This window comes from Catharus ustulatus, chromosome 5 (assembly GCF_009819885.2).
Source record: "Catharus ustulatus isolate bCatUst1 chromosome 5, bCatUst1.pri.v2, whole genome shotgun sequence".
NCBI classification, from domain to species: domain Eukaryota; kingdom Metazoa; phylum Chordata; class Aves; order Passeriformes; family Turdidae; genus Catharus; species Catharus ustulatus.
The window spans coordinates 67,992,139-68,008,601 of record NC_046225.1 but is presented as its reverse complement, the minus strand read 5'-3'; the positions used below and the strand labels follow the sequence as shown (position 1 = coordinate 68,008,601).

The following is a 16,463-nucleotide window of genomic DNA, read 5'->3' as shown; positions in this document are numbered from 1 at the left end:
CGAAGGGGGCGGGGGGATTGCGTGCCGCGCAGGCCACGCCCCGGTGAACGCCTTGTTGTAGTGGATGCCGGGAGTTGTAGTTTTTCGCGGGGCGCGCTGCGCGCATCCGCTGGGGGATAGCAACCTCTACCTGCGCCCATCAGCGCTGCCCGTGCCCCGGAAACCGGCGGATCATCGACCGCTGGGTGCCCATGAGTGGAAACACCGGGCGGAAGAGAAACTAGCTCCTTGGCAACGGCTGCAAACAACCGCCGCCATCTTGTTACCTCTCTCGTGTAGTTCCGGGTCCCCGGTCGCGCCGTTTCGCAACGCTGAGGCGGGCCGGCAGCAGGACTACAGCTCCCAGCAGCCCTCGCGCTCCCTGGCAACGGCGCGTGTGGGGTCCCTGCGGCCGGAGGGACCGCGCCGGGACAGGGACGGCGCGAGCGCCGGGAACAGCCGGGAACGGGATCGGGAGCGGCGGTGCAGGGCAGATGTGACCGTACGTGACACTCCGGAATGAAAGCCGGGTGCAATTCCCGATGCGTGAAGGTGGAGGGTGCCCTGGGCAGGCTCGTGACTCCTCCGTTCCTTTACTGTCATACAATCACAGAAGGGTCTGCGTTGGGAGGAACCTTAAAGTTCATTTATTTCCCACCATCCCAGGCTGCTCAGAGCCCCATCTAGCCCTGAGCACTGCCAGGGATGGGGCACCCACAAATTCTCTGGGCAACCTGTGCCAGTGTCTCACCCTCTCACGGAACAATTTCTCCCTAATATCTCATCTAAACCTACCTTCCTTCAGAGTTCGTATTTATTAGGTGTTTATAAGTGCTCCAGAAAACATCAAGGTGGCCTGTGTTACACTGTGGACATGGTTGCTGGGCTTTGCTCCCTGAAATTTAGGACAAGTAGCCAGCCTTGGTGTCCATTTACTAACTCTCCTCATAAACACAATACAACTTATTTGCAGAAGGTTTTGTACAGTAAGTACTTAATTGTAAAGTTCTACAAGAGAAATATAAGTACTATTTCTTATCTATAAGAGAGAAAAAAATACCATGTCATATTAAGGAAAACACAGTCGATATGCAAAATATATGAAAATTAAAATCCTCAAAGTGAACATTTTCTGTCTGATCTGTCTGAATTTTGCAGGGAGGGTTAGTTCAGCTCTTTTTCAGAAGGACACCTTCCATTAGAGCAAATGCAATCACAGTCTTTCTGGGCCAGGAACGTGGGAGCAGATGTAAAACCTGAAAGAACCAATTCCTGCAATTGTGGCCACTCTTATTCTATGTAATTGCTTTCAAAATATCTCCAAGCTCCACCATAAAATAAGGTTAAGTCAGGTTCTCACCTCCTTTAACTGAAATCTACAGCTGATAATGGAAGAAAAATTTTGCCATTTTATACACAGTATAAATTTATATAATTTTTCTACATAATAATTGGAGCAGTTTCCTAATCGACTGTGTGGAAATAAAGGTGCGTATCATACCAAAAGCATTTTATTCCTGATGTGTATGTTTTAAAACAGTCACAATAATAATAATAATTAGATGTGAGGTTCTTTCTATTAAGAAACCATGTATGTTCAGAGATCTGAAGGCATTACTACACATCTTAGTTTTCACATTTCAGTTTTTGGGTTTAATGATTGTTCTTTGGGGGAAGGGGTGGTTATCAGAGCATGAGAGCTCAAATTTCTTACTGGTATGGCAGAAGAAAAAGCATTTGTTACTAGTAGAGCTGTTGGAGCCTGAATTATGATTCAGTCTGAAGTACAGAGATGTTTCTCCCTCACTTATCCAAAATCCCAAAACCTTGGCAGGCTCTTACCTGCCAAACAAATGTTTCTCAGAGGAGTGGAGTAACAGTGATTCCTTTGTACAGTGGTGCCTCTTTCTGTATTTGCTATCCCTTGTCATGATCCAACTCTGTTTTGCTGGACTTTTTTTTTTCCCTCTTTAGTTTGGACATTTTTGTCTTGATCAGAACAGGTACCTAAATGGTTATATTGAACATAATCACAGACAAACTCTTTTTTTTTGGTGCTTTGATCTTAGTAATGAAAAGTGCTATTTAGGCAATTATTGAGTAAGATGGTGCTGAAAGGCAGAGTACAATACCACACTGTCTGGAAATGTTATCATAATATTTAAAAGCAAGAAATGAATTATGTTTAGCACAGCAGGAATGAATCATTGGGAACAGGCATTCTTTTCTGACACCAAAATACAATGATATATAAAACATAAGAACTATTTTCAAAAATACATTTTTGTTTTCACCATGGAAAGTTACTTTTGTGCTATTTTTTCCCATTGCTAAACCAGATTAATGACTATATTAATATTAATTAACTATATAAAAGGCCTGATAATTGCTGTCATTGGTCTTTCATACACAACGTGTGTGTGTCAAGGAACAAATGCATTATAGTTCTTGTCATCTGAACATGAAAATCAAGGTAACAAGCCTACACATTCTCAGACATATGGGAAAAACTTCATTTGAGATAGAAAAAATACAGTCATTTCACAAGCAAAGCATCAAACATAAATACTCAATTGCTGTGCCTTCAGAAGCCTTGGCAGTGGCCCAGACCACTGAAGTGCTGTGATCATGGCCCAGCCTGCTGACCAACAGCCATTGCTTCCTTAAAATTCCTCTGTGTTCCTCCTCTTTTGTTGCTTTTGAAAAACAGGCTGTTGACAGCAACATGTGATGAGATTTAAGATTAAAATTTAGCTTCTGATGCATCTCACTGGGAAGAGCAGTGTGTTAAATAGGACCTGTATGCACACAGGCAAAAAGCCATGCTTTTCTCTATATTATCTTTAATTATATTTGATCAAATAACCTGGTGCAGTAACCATTTTTCCTTAAGATATTTTGAGATATGTACAATATCTTATTATATCATCTATTTTCTTGATGTTTGTACTGTATTTTCATTTCTCCTGTCAGCTGATTTGAGTAACTGTGGTTTTGAAAGCTTGACCTAAATGTTCTCTTCTACATTTCTGCAGTGTAACTTCTGTATGAGCCTATTACCATGCATTATGCCACAACTGAAGGAAGCATGAAAAAATAATGATTTCCTGTATTTATAGGATTCTCCATGGTGAAGATGGTCAGCCATAGAGAACTTATTGAACTCATAGTGCAACTGCTTAACAAGTTTAACCCTGAAAATCAGAGTGTGGAGGATTTAGTGAATGAATCAGCAATGATGTTGCAGGTATATTAAGTTTTGGTGGATCTTACAAAGTTTATTTTGTTACTGTGTGATTTCAAATGCAAAGATATCTGTTTTCTAACATGTTGTTGTACCTTTCATGGTTTCCCTTACAGTGACATTTTTCACTTATGAGTAAAGCCTGAATTTTTTATGGTTATCACCAGAAAACAAGGCAGTAAAGGGTTACACAGAGGGGTTGAAAAACTGCTTGGATAGCAACAAGGGCAGGGGGGAAGGTTTAAAAGCAACAACCTTCTGAAATTTCATGAGACACTGAAAGGAAAAACTTCTGTTCCACTTCTGGCTAAGCTGTTTTGTAGATTCTTATTCTTTTCTTCCTTCAAGTAGAAGTGTCTGACAGCAGCACACGTTTGTATGTACAAATGCAGTTCAGAAGCTGTCACAGGATCAGGTATTCTTGCTTTGAGGACATAAGTGACCACCAGAACAGTGGGATAGAAGGACAGTGACAATAAATCAGCCAGCAGATTCTAATTTAATACTGCAAGTAACCAGACCATGATTTTCCAATTTGTATCTGTTCTGGCTGAAGCAGTTCCCATCCTTTTCTGATCATAGTCTGTCACCTCTTCCCATCTCTTTGTCCTCAGTGTCACCCTGACTTGTGCTGAGGCAGCTGGTGGACTGAATCAGCTTTAGCAAATCACTGAGGGAAGACAGTAATATTGTTTAGACTGCTATTGTCTGTGTGTGCCATGTGTTATCAAATGGCATTGTTGGAGCTCTGATTCCACACTGCCATGTGGCTCCAGTGCTCATTTCCCCTTCTGACAATAAGGTGTAAACCACTGCTATTCCAGTCAGACAGTCTTTTGCATTGATTTTGCATAAATACAAATGACTCAAAGAATAAACCATGGTGATGTGATAAGAAAACCAAAGGCTGAGCAGTGACTTCACACCCATTTCTTGGGTGCTTGCCTTCTCAAACAGTTGCCACTCAGGCCCCTTCTTTCTGACCCTGCCCTCCTGCCTTGTAGTACTGGCATAACTGTGTGTATTCATATCCTGAATTACATCAGACAGCTGATCCAGTTTCAAAATAATCACTTTTCACTGGTAATTTCAGTTACCACTGCTGCCAAAATAAATACTTATAAAAATGTATCTATAGATCATTGTTCTTCTCAGCCCAGGAAAGGTTATACAAAGAAAAAGTAAGCAGTAACTCCATTAGAGAAATATGAATCTAAAGTTTCATTATAAACCCTTTCAGAAGGTGAAGGACAAGGAGGATAGGTAAGGCCAGAATCTTTCTCTGGGCTACTTTCAGGTCACCTACTACATAGGATTTATCAAAGAAAGTAAAAAATAAGACCTGTGTTTATAGAAAATTCAGCTTTGTTTCAGTACCAAATGGGTGATTAAAATTCATCATGAAAAATTCACTTCTTTCTATTTCTGTTTAAAAGAGGCATATGATCCTAAAAATATTGTAGCATTTTTGTACACATGTTTTCCAGGCTTGATAACTCACCAATTAGCTAATATTAACTAATCCATGCAGAAACTTCCTTCAGTTTGTATCCTGATTTAACACCCTGGCTCTAAATCACAGACTAGATTCATACCTGTTCATCTCATGCCATCAGCATGACAAATAGCAAACCTCATGTTGTCTACTGGCCAGAAAAAAAATCAAGAGTCAGATTCCAAGAGACAAATCAAAGTAATTACAAGACACAGCTCTATATTTATTTGTTTGATGACTTAGGTGTGCAGTATATCACACTTGACTTCTCTACAAGTCTTCTGTTCTTTTAAACTCCTGTAATAGTTTTCCATCCCCTTACAGTGCATTCAGATGTCAACACTGTATGTTTTGTCCATAATTTATATCTTTATTGTATTTTGATGGTTTGAAGTCTTTATGTCTTCTAATGTGATATCTGAGGTGTCTTGTTTAGTTCTTTGATAACTTGTTGATGGCCTCCATAAAATATCCTCCTTAGCCTATTGTTCACCTGTCTGGGGATGTTCCTGGTGAAACCAACAATTTTGGGTTAGATTATTTCCCTTGAAATAAAAGCAAAGTACACACAGGTCATTTCAGAACATGTTTGGGGGAGTTCAGCACCCCACTGGCAGGGGCTGCAGGAGCCACTGTGATGCCAGTCTTGTCAAGTGCCAGATCCTCAAAATAAATACCTCTGCCAGCCACACACTGTCACCTGAACTGCCAGGAGCCAAGGACATTTTGCAGATCAAAACCTCTGTTAGAATAAAGTAGATTTTAAGAGCAACACAAGTATATGTAGGAACTGATTGAAATTAAACAAAATTACTTCTTTGGAAATCTAATAAAGGAAATGAAGAGATGGGCATCCTTGGCTGATCAGAAATGGAAAAGACATCAGTAAAGAGTAAGAAATGAAGTGCAGAATGGAACTGAGGTGTGAAGCATCTTGACAGGCAGCTTTAGTTTTATGTGCTAGAATCAACTGTGAGATGGTAGGTGGAGTAAGTGGGTCAAATCAGTGGACTAGCAGGATGAACTTAACAGTAGCATTCCAGATGGTTGGTTTACTAAGATGGGGTTGGTTAAACCCACAAAAGAAACACTTATTTCAATAAAATAGAAAATTCTGCAACACTACCTTAGAATTTTTAGTTAGGAAGTGGTAGGAAAATACTGTTTGAAATGTACTGTTCAAAAAGATTGAAGAAGATGTGCACGTAAACTGGTGATGATATCCTGGGGAGTAATCTGCATGAAAAATGACCTCTGGAGTTATGGGATTGACTGACAGGCAGGGTGGCAATAGAACCAATAACTGAGCAAGGAAATAGCATGAGAGCACTGAAGCTTTGTCTCTGTTCTGTTGAAATTAAACTGACAACAACAAGAAGGAAATGTCACAGAGAGAGGTCAGCATCCTAGACTGAAGTTTAGGGTTCTTATTTGTGTACATGATAAATGGGAATGTGTTATGAAAGGAAGTTGGATGCAGTGCTATGGGGGGAAGTCTGGAAGGCACAATCTGTCTTGATCCAGATATCCCTGTCAAGCATTTACCAGAGGCATGAGACTGTTCTTGTGGGAATCCTTGCAAATTAAAGCAGTAAAAATAGCTGGTGAACTGAGGCACAGGAAAAGATGTGAAAGTGGGCAAACAATTATATTTTTAAATGAAGGACTTTATAATATGAATGTATAAAAAAAAGAAAGGGGCAAGAAGTAAATCAGTTTGAAGCCATCTGGTTGAAAATAAACTTGCTTTGCAAATGATAGTAAGAAGGAATTAATGAATTTCCATTTTGTATCTTTTAGTAAGTATACAATCAGACCTTGAATATTCTGGTCAAAATCCAACAGGTTTCTTTTGGTATCACTCTGCTGCTGCAAAAGTGACAACAGTTCAGTCTTCAGCAAGATTTTATTTGCAATTTCTAGATGCACATAAGGTTTCATTAATAATTAAAACAAAATTCAAAATAAGTGATTATGTGAAATAGTATATTTTGGTCTTTCATATAGGCTGTGTAGAAATGTTTATATTTTGACAGTGCACAATGGCTGGACACTGTCAAATACAGTACAGTGCACTGTAGACCTTTGGAATACTCTGGTAGCCAAATATTGAGTGGATGGCAGAGAAGGATAAACTGAGTTCTGTTCTATGCTCCATCATTTTTCTATTGCTGTCCTTTTTCTTGCCCTCAAGTTTACTGGCCCAGGTCTCTTTATTTAACCTGTCCCCATTCCATCTCTTCAAGTGATTGATTCCAGTACTATTGTCTCTGTGCAGCAAGTCCTGCTCACCTCTTTGGTGTTGTCCTACTCACCTCAAAGTTCTTGCACATTCAGTTCCAATCTCTAATACCTGAATCAAATGAGGAATCTCTCTCTCTCTCTCTTCAAACTGAAGCCCACCAGAGGGAGATACCACAGAGAAGATAGGTGAGACAGGCTCTCTTCTATCAGTTTGAGCTCCCAGACTGACCCAGCGTGGCTTGTCCCAGGCTCACCCTGTATTGTAGTGAAAATTCTGCTTGCCTTGGACTGGGCATGTTCAGGACACACAGAATCTTCAGGGGAGTTCACTGCCACAGTTTAAATTCACACAAAACACATGCAAATTACTATTTTTCACTTGGCAAAATGCGCATGGATTTTCATAAGAAAACCAAAAGGCCAGAATTTGTAAGGCACTGCTGACCCCTGTGTGCCACTTTGAAAATACATCCCCAGCTGTTTCCTTGCATTTGGTTTGAAACTACTTAATATTTCCAAATAGTTAGATAAAAACCTGAAAAATTGACAACCTCCTGTCAAAAATCAGTTACATGTATGAGGCCATGTGAGCTGCTCTCAACTTGTTCCTCTCAAATGACGAGAGGTTATGCATTAACTTCAGCAGAAGCAGAATCAATCTCTTGATTATTATTAACTTCTTAATGCATCTTTGTAATTTTATTCAAGTATCAGTGCTCCACCTGAGCATATTCTCTCAGTGCAGGAAATCTTTTTCCAAGCTTTGAGACAGAAATCCCTTTGGAAAACATTTGGCTGTACAGTCTGCTTCCAAGTATATTCCAGAGGGGCTGTCCAAAGCCAGAAGCATTACCCTGTACATACTTTGGTGTACATGAAAAAAGTAGTTTATTTGTAGAAAATGATGGCATTAGATTCTGCTCTCAAGAGGTTTTTTCCTTTGTATGTATGTGGGATTTAGCTTTACACAGCCCATTTACAGCAGCAATGCCTGCACTCCTAATCCCTGTGTGCTGCTTTGAAAAAGCACCCATCTTTCCCTGCTTTTTTGTAATTGAGGTAGATCAAGCAGATACCACATCAAATAACCACTGGGATAAATTTTTCACTCATTGCACTTTGCAGCCACTCACTATTTCAATATACAAACAGGAAATCAGAAAATTAATGCATTAAAAAAAAGTGGGGTTAAAGAAAGGTAAACTATTACTGGGACAGTAGTTCAGGTCTGTCTGAACCACTGTATGTATAAAGATAGAATGTTCTTTTGGTGTGATGGAAATGTATAAACAAATTGCTGAGTGCCAGGTGCTTGTCAGTGTTTAAAACTAAGGTGTCAAGAGAGAACTTGATCTCTACATGAAGCAAGAAAGACACATTCCAATCTCAGTTCCTGTCTTCCAACTCCTAGTTCAGGCTTCTCTATAAAAGTGGACTTAGGAAAACTTACTATTAGCCTCATGCTTTAGAGCAAAAGAGATAAAATATGGAAGGATTTTTAATTATTGAATAATGGGAGATGAATAATACAGTTTCCTCTAATTAGAACGTTATGATCAAAGTCAGTCTAGAGGTATTAAACTCCATGTATTTTATTTCTGCTACATGTAAACTTTGCATCATAAAAGGAATTTCTGTTTATTGTTCTCAGTGAGTTATCAGACTTTATGTACAGTAATTTCACAATTATAAGCCGCACCATTTTGACTAAAATTTTGGTCCGAACCCAAAGTGCGGCTTATCATCAGATGCGGCTTATATATGGACAAAGAACAAAAAGTTGCTGTTTTAGGAGGACAGATGTCTGCTGAGAAAGGCAGAAGCTTCTCTTTAAAATGTAGAATGTAAACCCCCTCCCTCCAAATTACTATAATTTTGAAATCAAGGGGCTTTCAGGCAAAAATATAGGAATTAGGAAAAATATAGGAATTAGGAATGACAATTCTTTTCTAGCGAAATTAAAACAGAAATTAAATATAGAAATTAAAATAGAAATACAGTACTACAAAGAAACAAACTCCAAACCCTGACAAAGTCAGAGTACAACCTGACACCCCGTCAGGCAGGGTGTTGGTAGCAGTGCCATTAAATGGTGGTTGCATCCTCCTGCAGTGACAGATGTGGCTCAGTTGGAGCAGTGCTCCTGTACAAGGTGCAGTTTCCCTCTAAAGGTCCCATGGTGATGTGGAGAAATCCGGTTTTCCTCTGGAGTCCAGTGGAGAAAGGGACTCCCTTAGTGTCCCAAAACCTCTGTTTTTATCTTGGTAAGAAATGTTGGGCTCTTCCCCCTGGCTGGAGCAACTTCCAATGGGATGCAGTAATTTTATCAGTCCCACAGTGGAACTCAATGGCCATTAGCAGAAAATGACTGGCTGGAGGAAGGATGGGTTGTGAAAAGATAAAGAACAATGCCCTGCCTGGTTTCAATGGATGGCCCATTAGCAGAATATCTGCCATGGAGATAAGGATCACTGCCCCCACCCTCAACAGGTGGTGATAGAACAGATACCTTTTATCACACTCTGCATTGTAACCTGCGGCTTATAATCAGGTGCGGCTTATGTATGGACAAAGAATGAAAAGTTGCTGACACCCGGAAGTGCGGCTTATAATCAGACGCATCTTATAATCGTGAAATTACTGTACTTCCAGGAACTTTGAATTATAACTTAGTTATTTACAGTCTTCATGTTTATTGTACCATAATTTACAATGCTTATGACATAATATTTATGACTTGTTTTTCACTGCAAATGTTTTCAATAAAATCACAGATTCATTAGCAATAAGATGGATGATTCCTTATTGCAACAAACCCTCACCTTCAATCACAAAGAATCATATTATTCCCTCAAACCTCCTAAAAACAAGTCCAATTAAATGTTTTTCTTCAACAATGTGAACTTGTTGCTATTAAAAACAGAATTCAATTTCAATTATCCTGAATAACACATTAACTTAAAATAATTCCTAAGTCCATCTCAGATCTTTAAATTATTATATATTCACATTCAAATTTACATCTGTTCCTGTGGTTCATTAGAATGGCCAGATTACTTCTCCTTGTTTATCTTCCTAAATGCTTTTTAATACTCCTTTTATCAGACTGATGCCATCCAGATATTTTCTTTCTTGTGTACTAAACCCTCTTCCTTTTATTAAGCATTCTTCACTTAAATCTATCAAAAATTATCCATATCCAGAGGTGATCTTTCATGTTGTACATAAGGATATAATTTCATCAGACCTTTTATAGAAATGGACATAATCTGTTCATTTTGAAAAAAGATTAAATTTTGTACCTAACTGAAGCATCCCAGATATTGTTCTTCCTTGTGACTGTTAGAATCAAGCTTTGGCTATGATAACAAGAGACTGATTTTAACACAGGAGTTACCATGCAACGTTTGAGCCTTTGTCTATTCAAATAACTCAATTTATTTTCGGTGGAATTATCTGCTTCAATCAGAGTTGCAGGATCAGACCCATCATACTGACCTTCCTACATACATCCCAGCTAGAGAAAAGCTTATTTCTGTAAAACCAGAGCTGCCACTCCAAATTCACTGTTCTGCTCCTTTATCCCTGTCATGCTGATAGCAGGATAAGCCTGTTTATGAGCTTCCCATTTCACAAGAACATGGTGTGATTTGGCACAACTCTTGATAGTTCTCATTTGTGCTGGTTCAGCTGTGTCTCACACATGCCCACTCAACTGATTTTACTCTATTGGGAGTAAAATTCCCAAATGTCAAAAGTCATAGATTTAGCTTTAAATATGAATTCAATGTAATGCAAGAATGATAGATTTGGTGAAAAAAACCCTACTAAATTATAGAAGTATAATTTGTATTTTTAGTTACTGACATAAAGGCAGATGAGGCTCTTTCTAAAGAAATTATGAAATCTGAGTTTTCTGCAATGTTCTGGGATTTAATACTAAGTACAAGGGAAAATAATGTTCACTGTACTTAGTACAGCATTGGTCAACATTGTGTGCGGAAGATGAAAAATACTAGCCTGTGACTGCAACACAGGTTGTGAATAATAGAAGCAGGATATTTTCCAACTTATGTCTGAAGATCCCAGGGGTTTTTTCTCACTGACTTCAGAGAGAAAGAAGACTGGGTTCTGTGACGTCAGTAGGAATATTTTCTTTCATTTTCACAGCATTTTGATTAGACCCTTGGAGAGGACTAGCACTGACAACTGAAGCACTCTAAACTAACCAGATTGTATCTGCAAAATGTGCACGTTCTTCCTAGAAGAAGACAAGTTCACTTCATACTATTGCACAGAGGAGGTGAAAGCTATTTTATCTTCTCATCAAATATTTTCTTCTTTCTAAAATGTTTGTTTCACCTAAATTATATCCTTAGCCTGAGAAGTCTCAAACGGAGCATGGCTGATCTTTCTTTCCTTTTTTCTCTCCAGAGAGAAGAGCTTTTCTTTCTCTCCTTTTCTGATCTCTCTGGCCCCTTCAAACAGGTCCCACTTTAACTAGCCTTATTAAAATACACCCAGGGTGGCAAAGCTTCCCTTTTGCAGATATTTCTCCATTAAATTCATGCTATTTCTTGTTCTAACCCAAGTTTGTGTTTAAAGCCCTTCTTACCCACTCTCTTCTCTCTGAGGAAACTTGACTAATTCCCAGCTACAGCTGTGTGTCAGAGAGCAGGAAAAATATGTCCATGGAAGCAGGCTACAGGTATTAGGGTTTTCCCCAAAAGGGGAGGTAACACCAATCAGCACAATAATTAGACAAGAATCACATTTTTTTCCAAGGACCATTCAGGACAAATTCAGGGGTTTTTTTACAACTTAAACACCTAGTAGTCAGAAAAATAATTCAATGCCATAGAGTGAATACTGCCAGATATTTGTATCTGTCCAAGATCTGTTTTGTCTTCTGATATTTTTTATATTCAATGAACAGATGATAATCCCTGCAGGTGTTATTTTCATCCACAAATTATCTGCCCTTCCTCATGCTGAAGGGCTCACACATACTTGCAAACTTAGCTAACTGCCAGTTGTTTCAGAGAAATATCTGATTAAAGTGTACTTAAAAAGGGGAAAAGTTGCTCTGATGGATAAATAAACGCTCACAAATTAGTATTTAATAATTCTTATTGGCACCAATGACTTAGTGTGTTGCCTGGGGCAAATCTCTTACCTGCTCCATGCCATAGTTCCTGCATGTACAAAATTATATTAGTCAAAAGCAATCTCATTAAATACAATTAATGCTACTAAAGTGTTTTGAAATCCTCATACAAAGGGTGCTATAAACATACAATCTGTCATGCTGTACTATTTCAGGATCACTTGACCCACTCTGAAATACAACCCATTGACATAAAGCACAGCACAAAGCCCCACAGAAAGAATGCATTTAGGAATTAGTGCTAGAAATTACACCTACCCAACACATTACTTTCCCAAAGCCATTATTATTTCAGATATACAGATCAACTGTAAATATCTTTGATGAAATTTGTAGAGGACACACTTCCTGTTGAGAGAGTATCCTAACTGGTTTAAAGCACTGGCTCAGGTTTTCATTCACTAGATTATCTGCAGGGCTTAACCAACAACTGGCTCACCTTTGGGATTTCCAATCCAAGTACTCCTACTGCCCAATCTTGTTTAGTTGATTGAGTAGTGATGAGATCACTTCCCTAGGTGACACAGCTGCAGGCTGCTCAACTGTTCTTGATTTTTACAGGTAAAACCAGAACATTTAGTACCTTCTGTGGCTGCAAGCAGATTCAACTGATTATGTTTCATGACAAGACATTTTGTGCTGTGGTCCCCAGAGCTGCCAGTCATTATTGATGTTGTGGGGCACAGCTGTCCCCAGGCTGCACTTTCTGTCACCCTGTTGCTTGTCTCAAGGCCATGTAGTGAGTGTGTACATTCTTGCTCAAGGTGTAAGCAACAGTAAGAACGTCTGTGTTCATCCTAACACTCCTGACTGGATTGTTAACTCAGAGCAGTAAAAGCAGAGTAAATGTAGACAAGCAGTTCCATTTTTATGCTGTAGTCTCCACTGTATAGGAGATTATTTAGGCACAAGTGGTGTCCTGTTGTTACCTGTTTGTCTACTTTTGACCACCTCTCTAAAGTGCTTTGAAAAGCAAGGGTTTGCCACTTTAGATCAGATTACAGAGAACGTGAATGCAAAGATTCTAATCTAATTAAGATCTTGAAAACAACTGAAATTTTAGCGTTCTGGCAGAAATAGTTGAGAGAGTTTCTGTTGGGCTTGTTTCCAACAGGCTTGACCAGTTTTATGATCTACTTTCTGTCTATTAACAGAGCTACTATTTTCTACAGTTTCTTCATAAATACCACCATTTGCTCAAGGGGAGCAATTGTTTTAGATTCAAAATGTCACAATCCTGCTTTCACTGGAAGTACATCCTCCTGACTTTGGCATTCAGTTATTTAGGTTTGCTTTTGCCTTTTGTAGTAAATTCTTAGAGATCTCATATCAAATAATATATATATATGTATGTATGTATGTATGTATGTATGTATTTATATATGTATTTTGACATTTAGCAGGGGCTTAGATTTATGGGTTTTCTATGTTTCATGAAAGAATTTACATAAGTCTTTATCCATAAAAGGTGTATTTGGAATGAACTGTATGCCTCACAAGAATCCTCAGTACTTAGCAAGATGGAGTCCATACTTTCCATATTTTTAATGGGTTTTTTTTGCATATTTTAAGAATTTTTTTAGTCTCTTTCCTCATTTTTCCTGGTGATGATGCACAAATTAAAAGGAATAAAATCTGGGGTTTGAGCAGGAGTATGAAAAAGATTTATGCTTGCTCTGAATGACAACCTGAGAAACTGCACTTTGAATTCTTCTGCATAATTCTTTACATTTAAATACTAGAATGGTAGTTTTAAAATTTTGCCTTATATTTACTTGATCTCAAAGCCTTGTATAGCAACACTCATCAGCAAACTCACAGAGTTCCATCCAGCAGCCTTTAATAATACCCGTAAACTAGAAATTATTCACATTAGGGAAATAAAGCAATCAAGAGAGTAGCAGACAGCCTACCAGGGAAGGTGAATGTCTCAACTGATATATTATTGCAGTTTAATTGTTCCCATACCTCAGAGCTCAGGGAGAGATCATACATCAAACGTGGACTACACGTTTTCAGAAGATGCACTTAGCCTTTTTTCTTGGCTTCTTGTCTAACCTCCTTAAATGGAAGGATCATTATTGTTTGTCATTTTGTCATAGCTCAGCTGGCCATTTTCAATTCATGCTATAACAAACTGTTCTGGGCCTCAGATTTTATTGCAGTGTTTAAAGGTGGTTCATATTAGAAGTTTATCTCATATCGTAGCGGATATTGCACAGGTTATTTATTGTGATTAAAATTCACAGTTGAGGAACATTCAGACTTTTTAAAGGGATTATGGGGTAGGATCCAAGAGGCAGTGAACATCCTACTCTCCTGTTCTCTTGGGATACTGCATGAACATTACAAGTGACCAGGAGCATTAGCTGGATAAGAAACAGTTTGCATTGAAAAGAATCCTGGCACTCCCTGGTTTAGCTTAAATTAGTCATGTTCTCCAAAGTTGGGTTTCACTAGCAGTTAAGAGTCTTTTCCATAATCTCTGTCTGGCTTCTCCCCTCAGTTTAGTCTCCCTAAGTAGCACAGACTTCCCCAACAAAGAAGAGGTTTCCTGTGGGAAAACAAAATGTTACTGAAAATTTCTCATACTGTTGACTAAGTTAATCATTGCTCACAGCTCAGAGATTTCAGATTTTCTTTGCATGAAGCGCTGACATTCACACATGAAGGTCTTTTAACTCAATGCTTATGTCAGCAGGTAAAACGAACACTTAACATTGGAGGAAGTTACATTTTATTTAACAAGGGCCATTAGTTTGCTGGGACTGCCCCTATTTGATCGCATTAGAAGGGCAGCAGCCCAACCAAAGGCACTGCTGTTCATTCTTTATGTTTTCCAGTTACTTCAAAATGATTGTACTATTTGCACACAACTATTTTCTTTCCAGAATATATTAATCATTATTAAATTTGTATCTCTGTAGAATCTTAATGTGACAGAAGAAGAATTTGTATTGGCTACACTAGCAGGATGCACAGAATATAAATCCATATTGGATGTGGTTGTCAATGCCTTTTATGTTCAGGATGGGAGATACTGCCCAATTTCTGAGCATAATCTCTATATAGGTAAGTTGTCTTTACAATACCAAATGTGTTTACCACAAAATTTCAAAAGATATAATTTTACCTAGTGTAGGTCTTTGTACTATATTATGTTGGGAGCACTGTCATTGTGTCCAGTGCAGTGGGACCTTTTCCAATGTCTTAATGAATGTGAAGTCCAAAACCTGAAATTGTTATTTAGTCTGAAATCTTACAAGTGTTAAATGGAATTTTAACTAAGAAAGGTAAGATGCAGTTGGAAAATAGCATCAGTGGCTGAAAAAAGCATCTTGGAATTTTAACCATCCCTTTCAAAAATGTTGTTTAGTGATTTCCCTTTATTGTCTTCTATGCAACCCAATACCTCTGCCATTCAGATACAAAAAGGTTTAACAAAGATCTGTGTGCTGAGGAGCACAGCACATCTCAGTATGCAGACACAACTGTCTCTATCCATGCATGGGTTTCTTCATTAGTGACCATCACAATGACAAGTAAACTTCTGTCTGTCTCTAGGAGTGAGGTCAATTATTTTCATTTTATTTGTTACTTGGTTAGAATCAGTCCTGATACAACTATATCTGATAGTCTAAGCAAGTTAATCAGGGTAGTTACTACTCTCAAAGTATTTCAGATGTTGAGAAGTACATGAAAAATTAATTTTAAAAATATTTTTTGCTATTTATTTAATACACACATGCTGAGGTTGATCTATTAAGTCCCTAAATAAGTTGGAATCACAAATACCCCTGTCACTGGTTCTCTAAGTCAAATAAATTCTGAACCTTTGTGGGTATATTTAAAAGTCAATTCAAAGTGGCTGAAAAATACAAAGAAACTTATCTAATATAAATATATCTACATTTTGTGTTTTAAACTACTAAATTTTGATTATAATTCTGGTCACTTCTGTCACAATCTGGAAAAGTACAGAAATCTAAATCAAACAACAAACAAAAGGAAATCTAAGCTGTCAAGGATGAAATTATTAGTGTATCGAGTTTGTTCTAAATGGTAATGCTTCATTGTCTCCATTTCTCCAGAGCCATGTTTTTCATTGTCTGGGGCACATAAATTATACCTTTAAGCTGAGTGTTGCTATAATTGGATTGTCAGGACTGGTCCACTCAAAAGCCTCCATTAATCGTAGGCAGAGGATAGGAACAGAAAATTTTCCTTTATCAACAAGTTGAGAGTCTAAGGTCATTGGCTTACATTTTTTTAAGCTGCTTGTGATTCCCTTTGTCAAGCTGCATTGACACTTAAATGATCAAAGCTGCTTATAA

At 38.3% G+C, this 16,463-nt stretch overlaps 1 protein-coding gene across 1 annotated transcript in view; it reads left to right on the top strand.

The window, feature by feature from the left end:
* Nucleotides 1-370: 370 nt before the first annotated feature.
* Nucleotides 371-16,463, top strand: part of CFAP99 (cilia and flagella associated protein 99) — a 58,683-nt gene continuing 42,590 nt past the window's right edge. Inside the window, exons 1-3 of the mRNA XM_033061407.2 lie at nt 371-481; nt 3,099-3,226; nt 15,057-15,201. Of these exons, the coding sequence (XP_032917298.1) occupies nt 3,107-3,226; nt 15,057-15,201 (265 nt within the window). The 5' untranslated portion in view covers nt 371-481; nt 3,099-3,106. The remainder of the gene's footprint in view (nt 482-3,098; nt 3,227-15,056; nt 15,202-16,463) is intronic.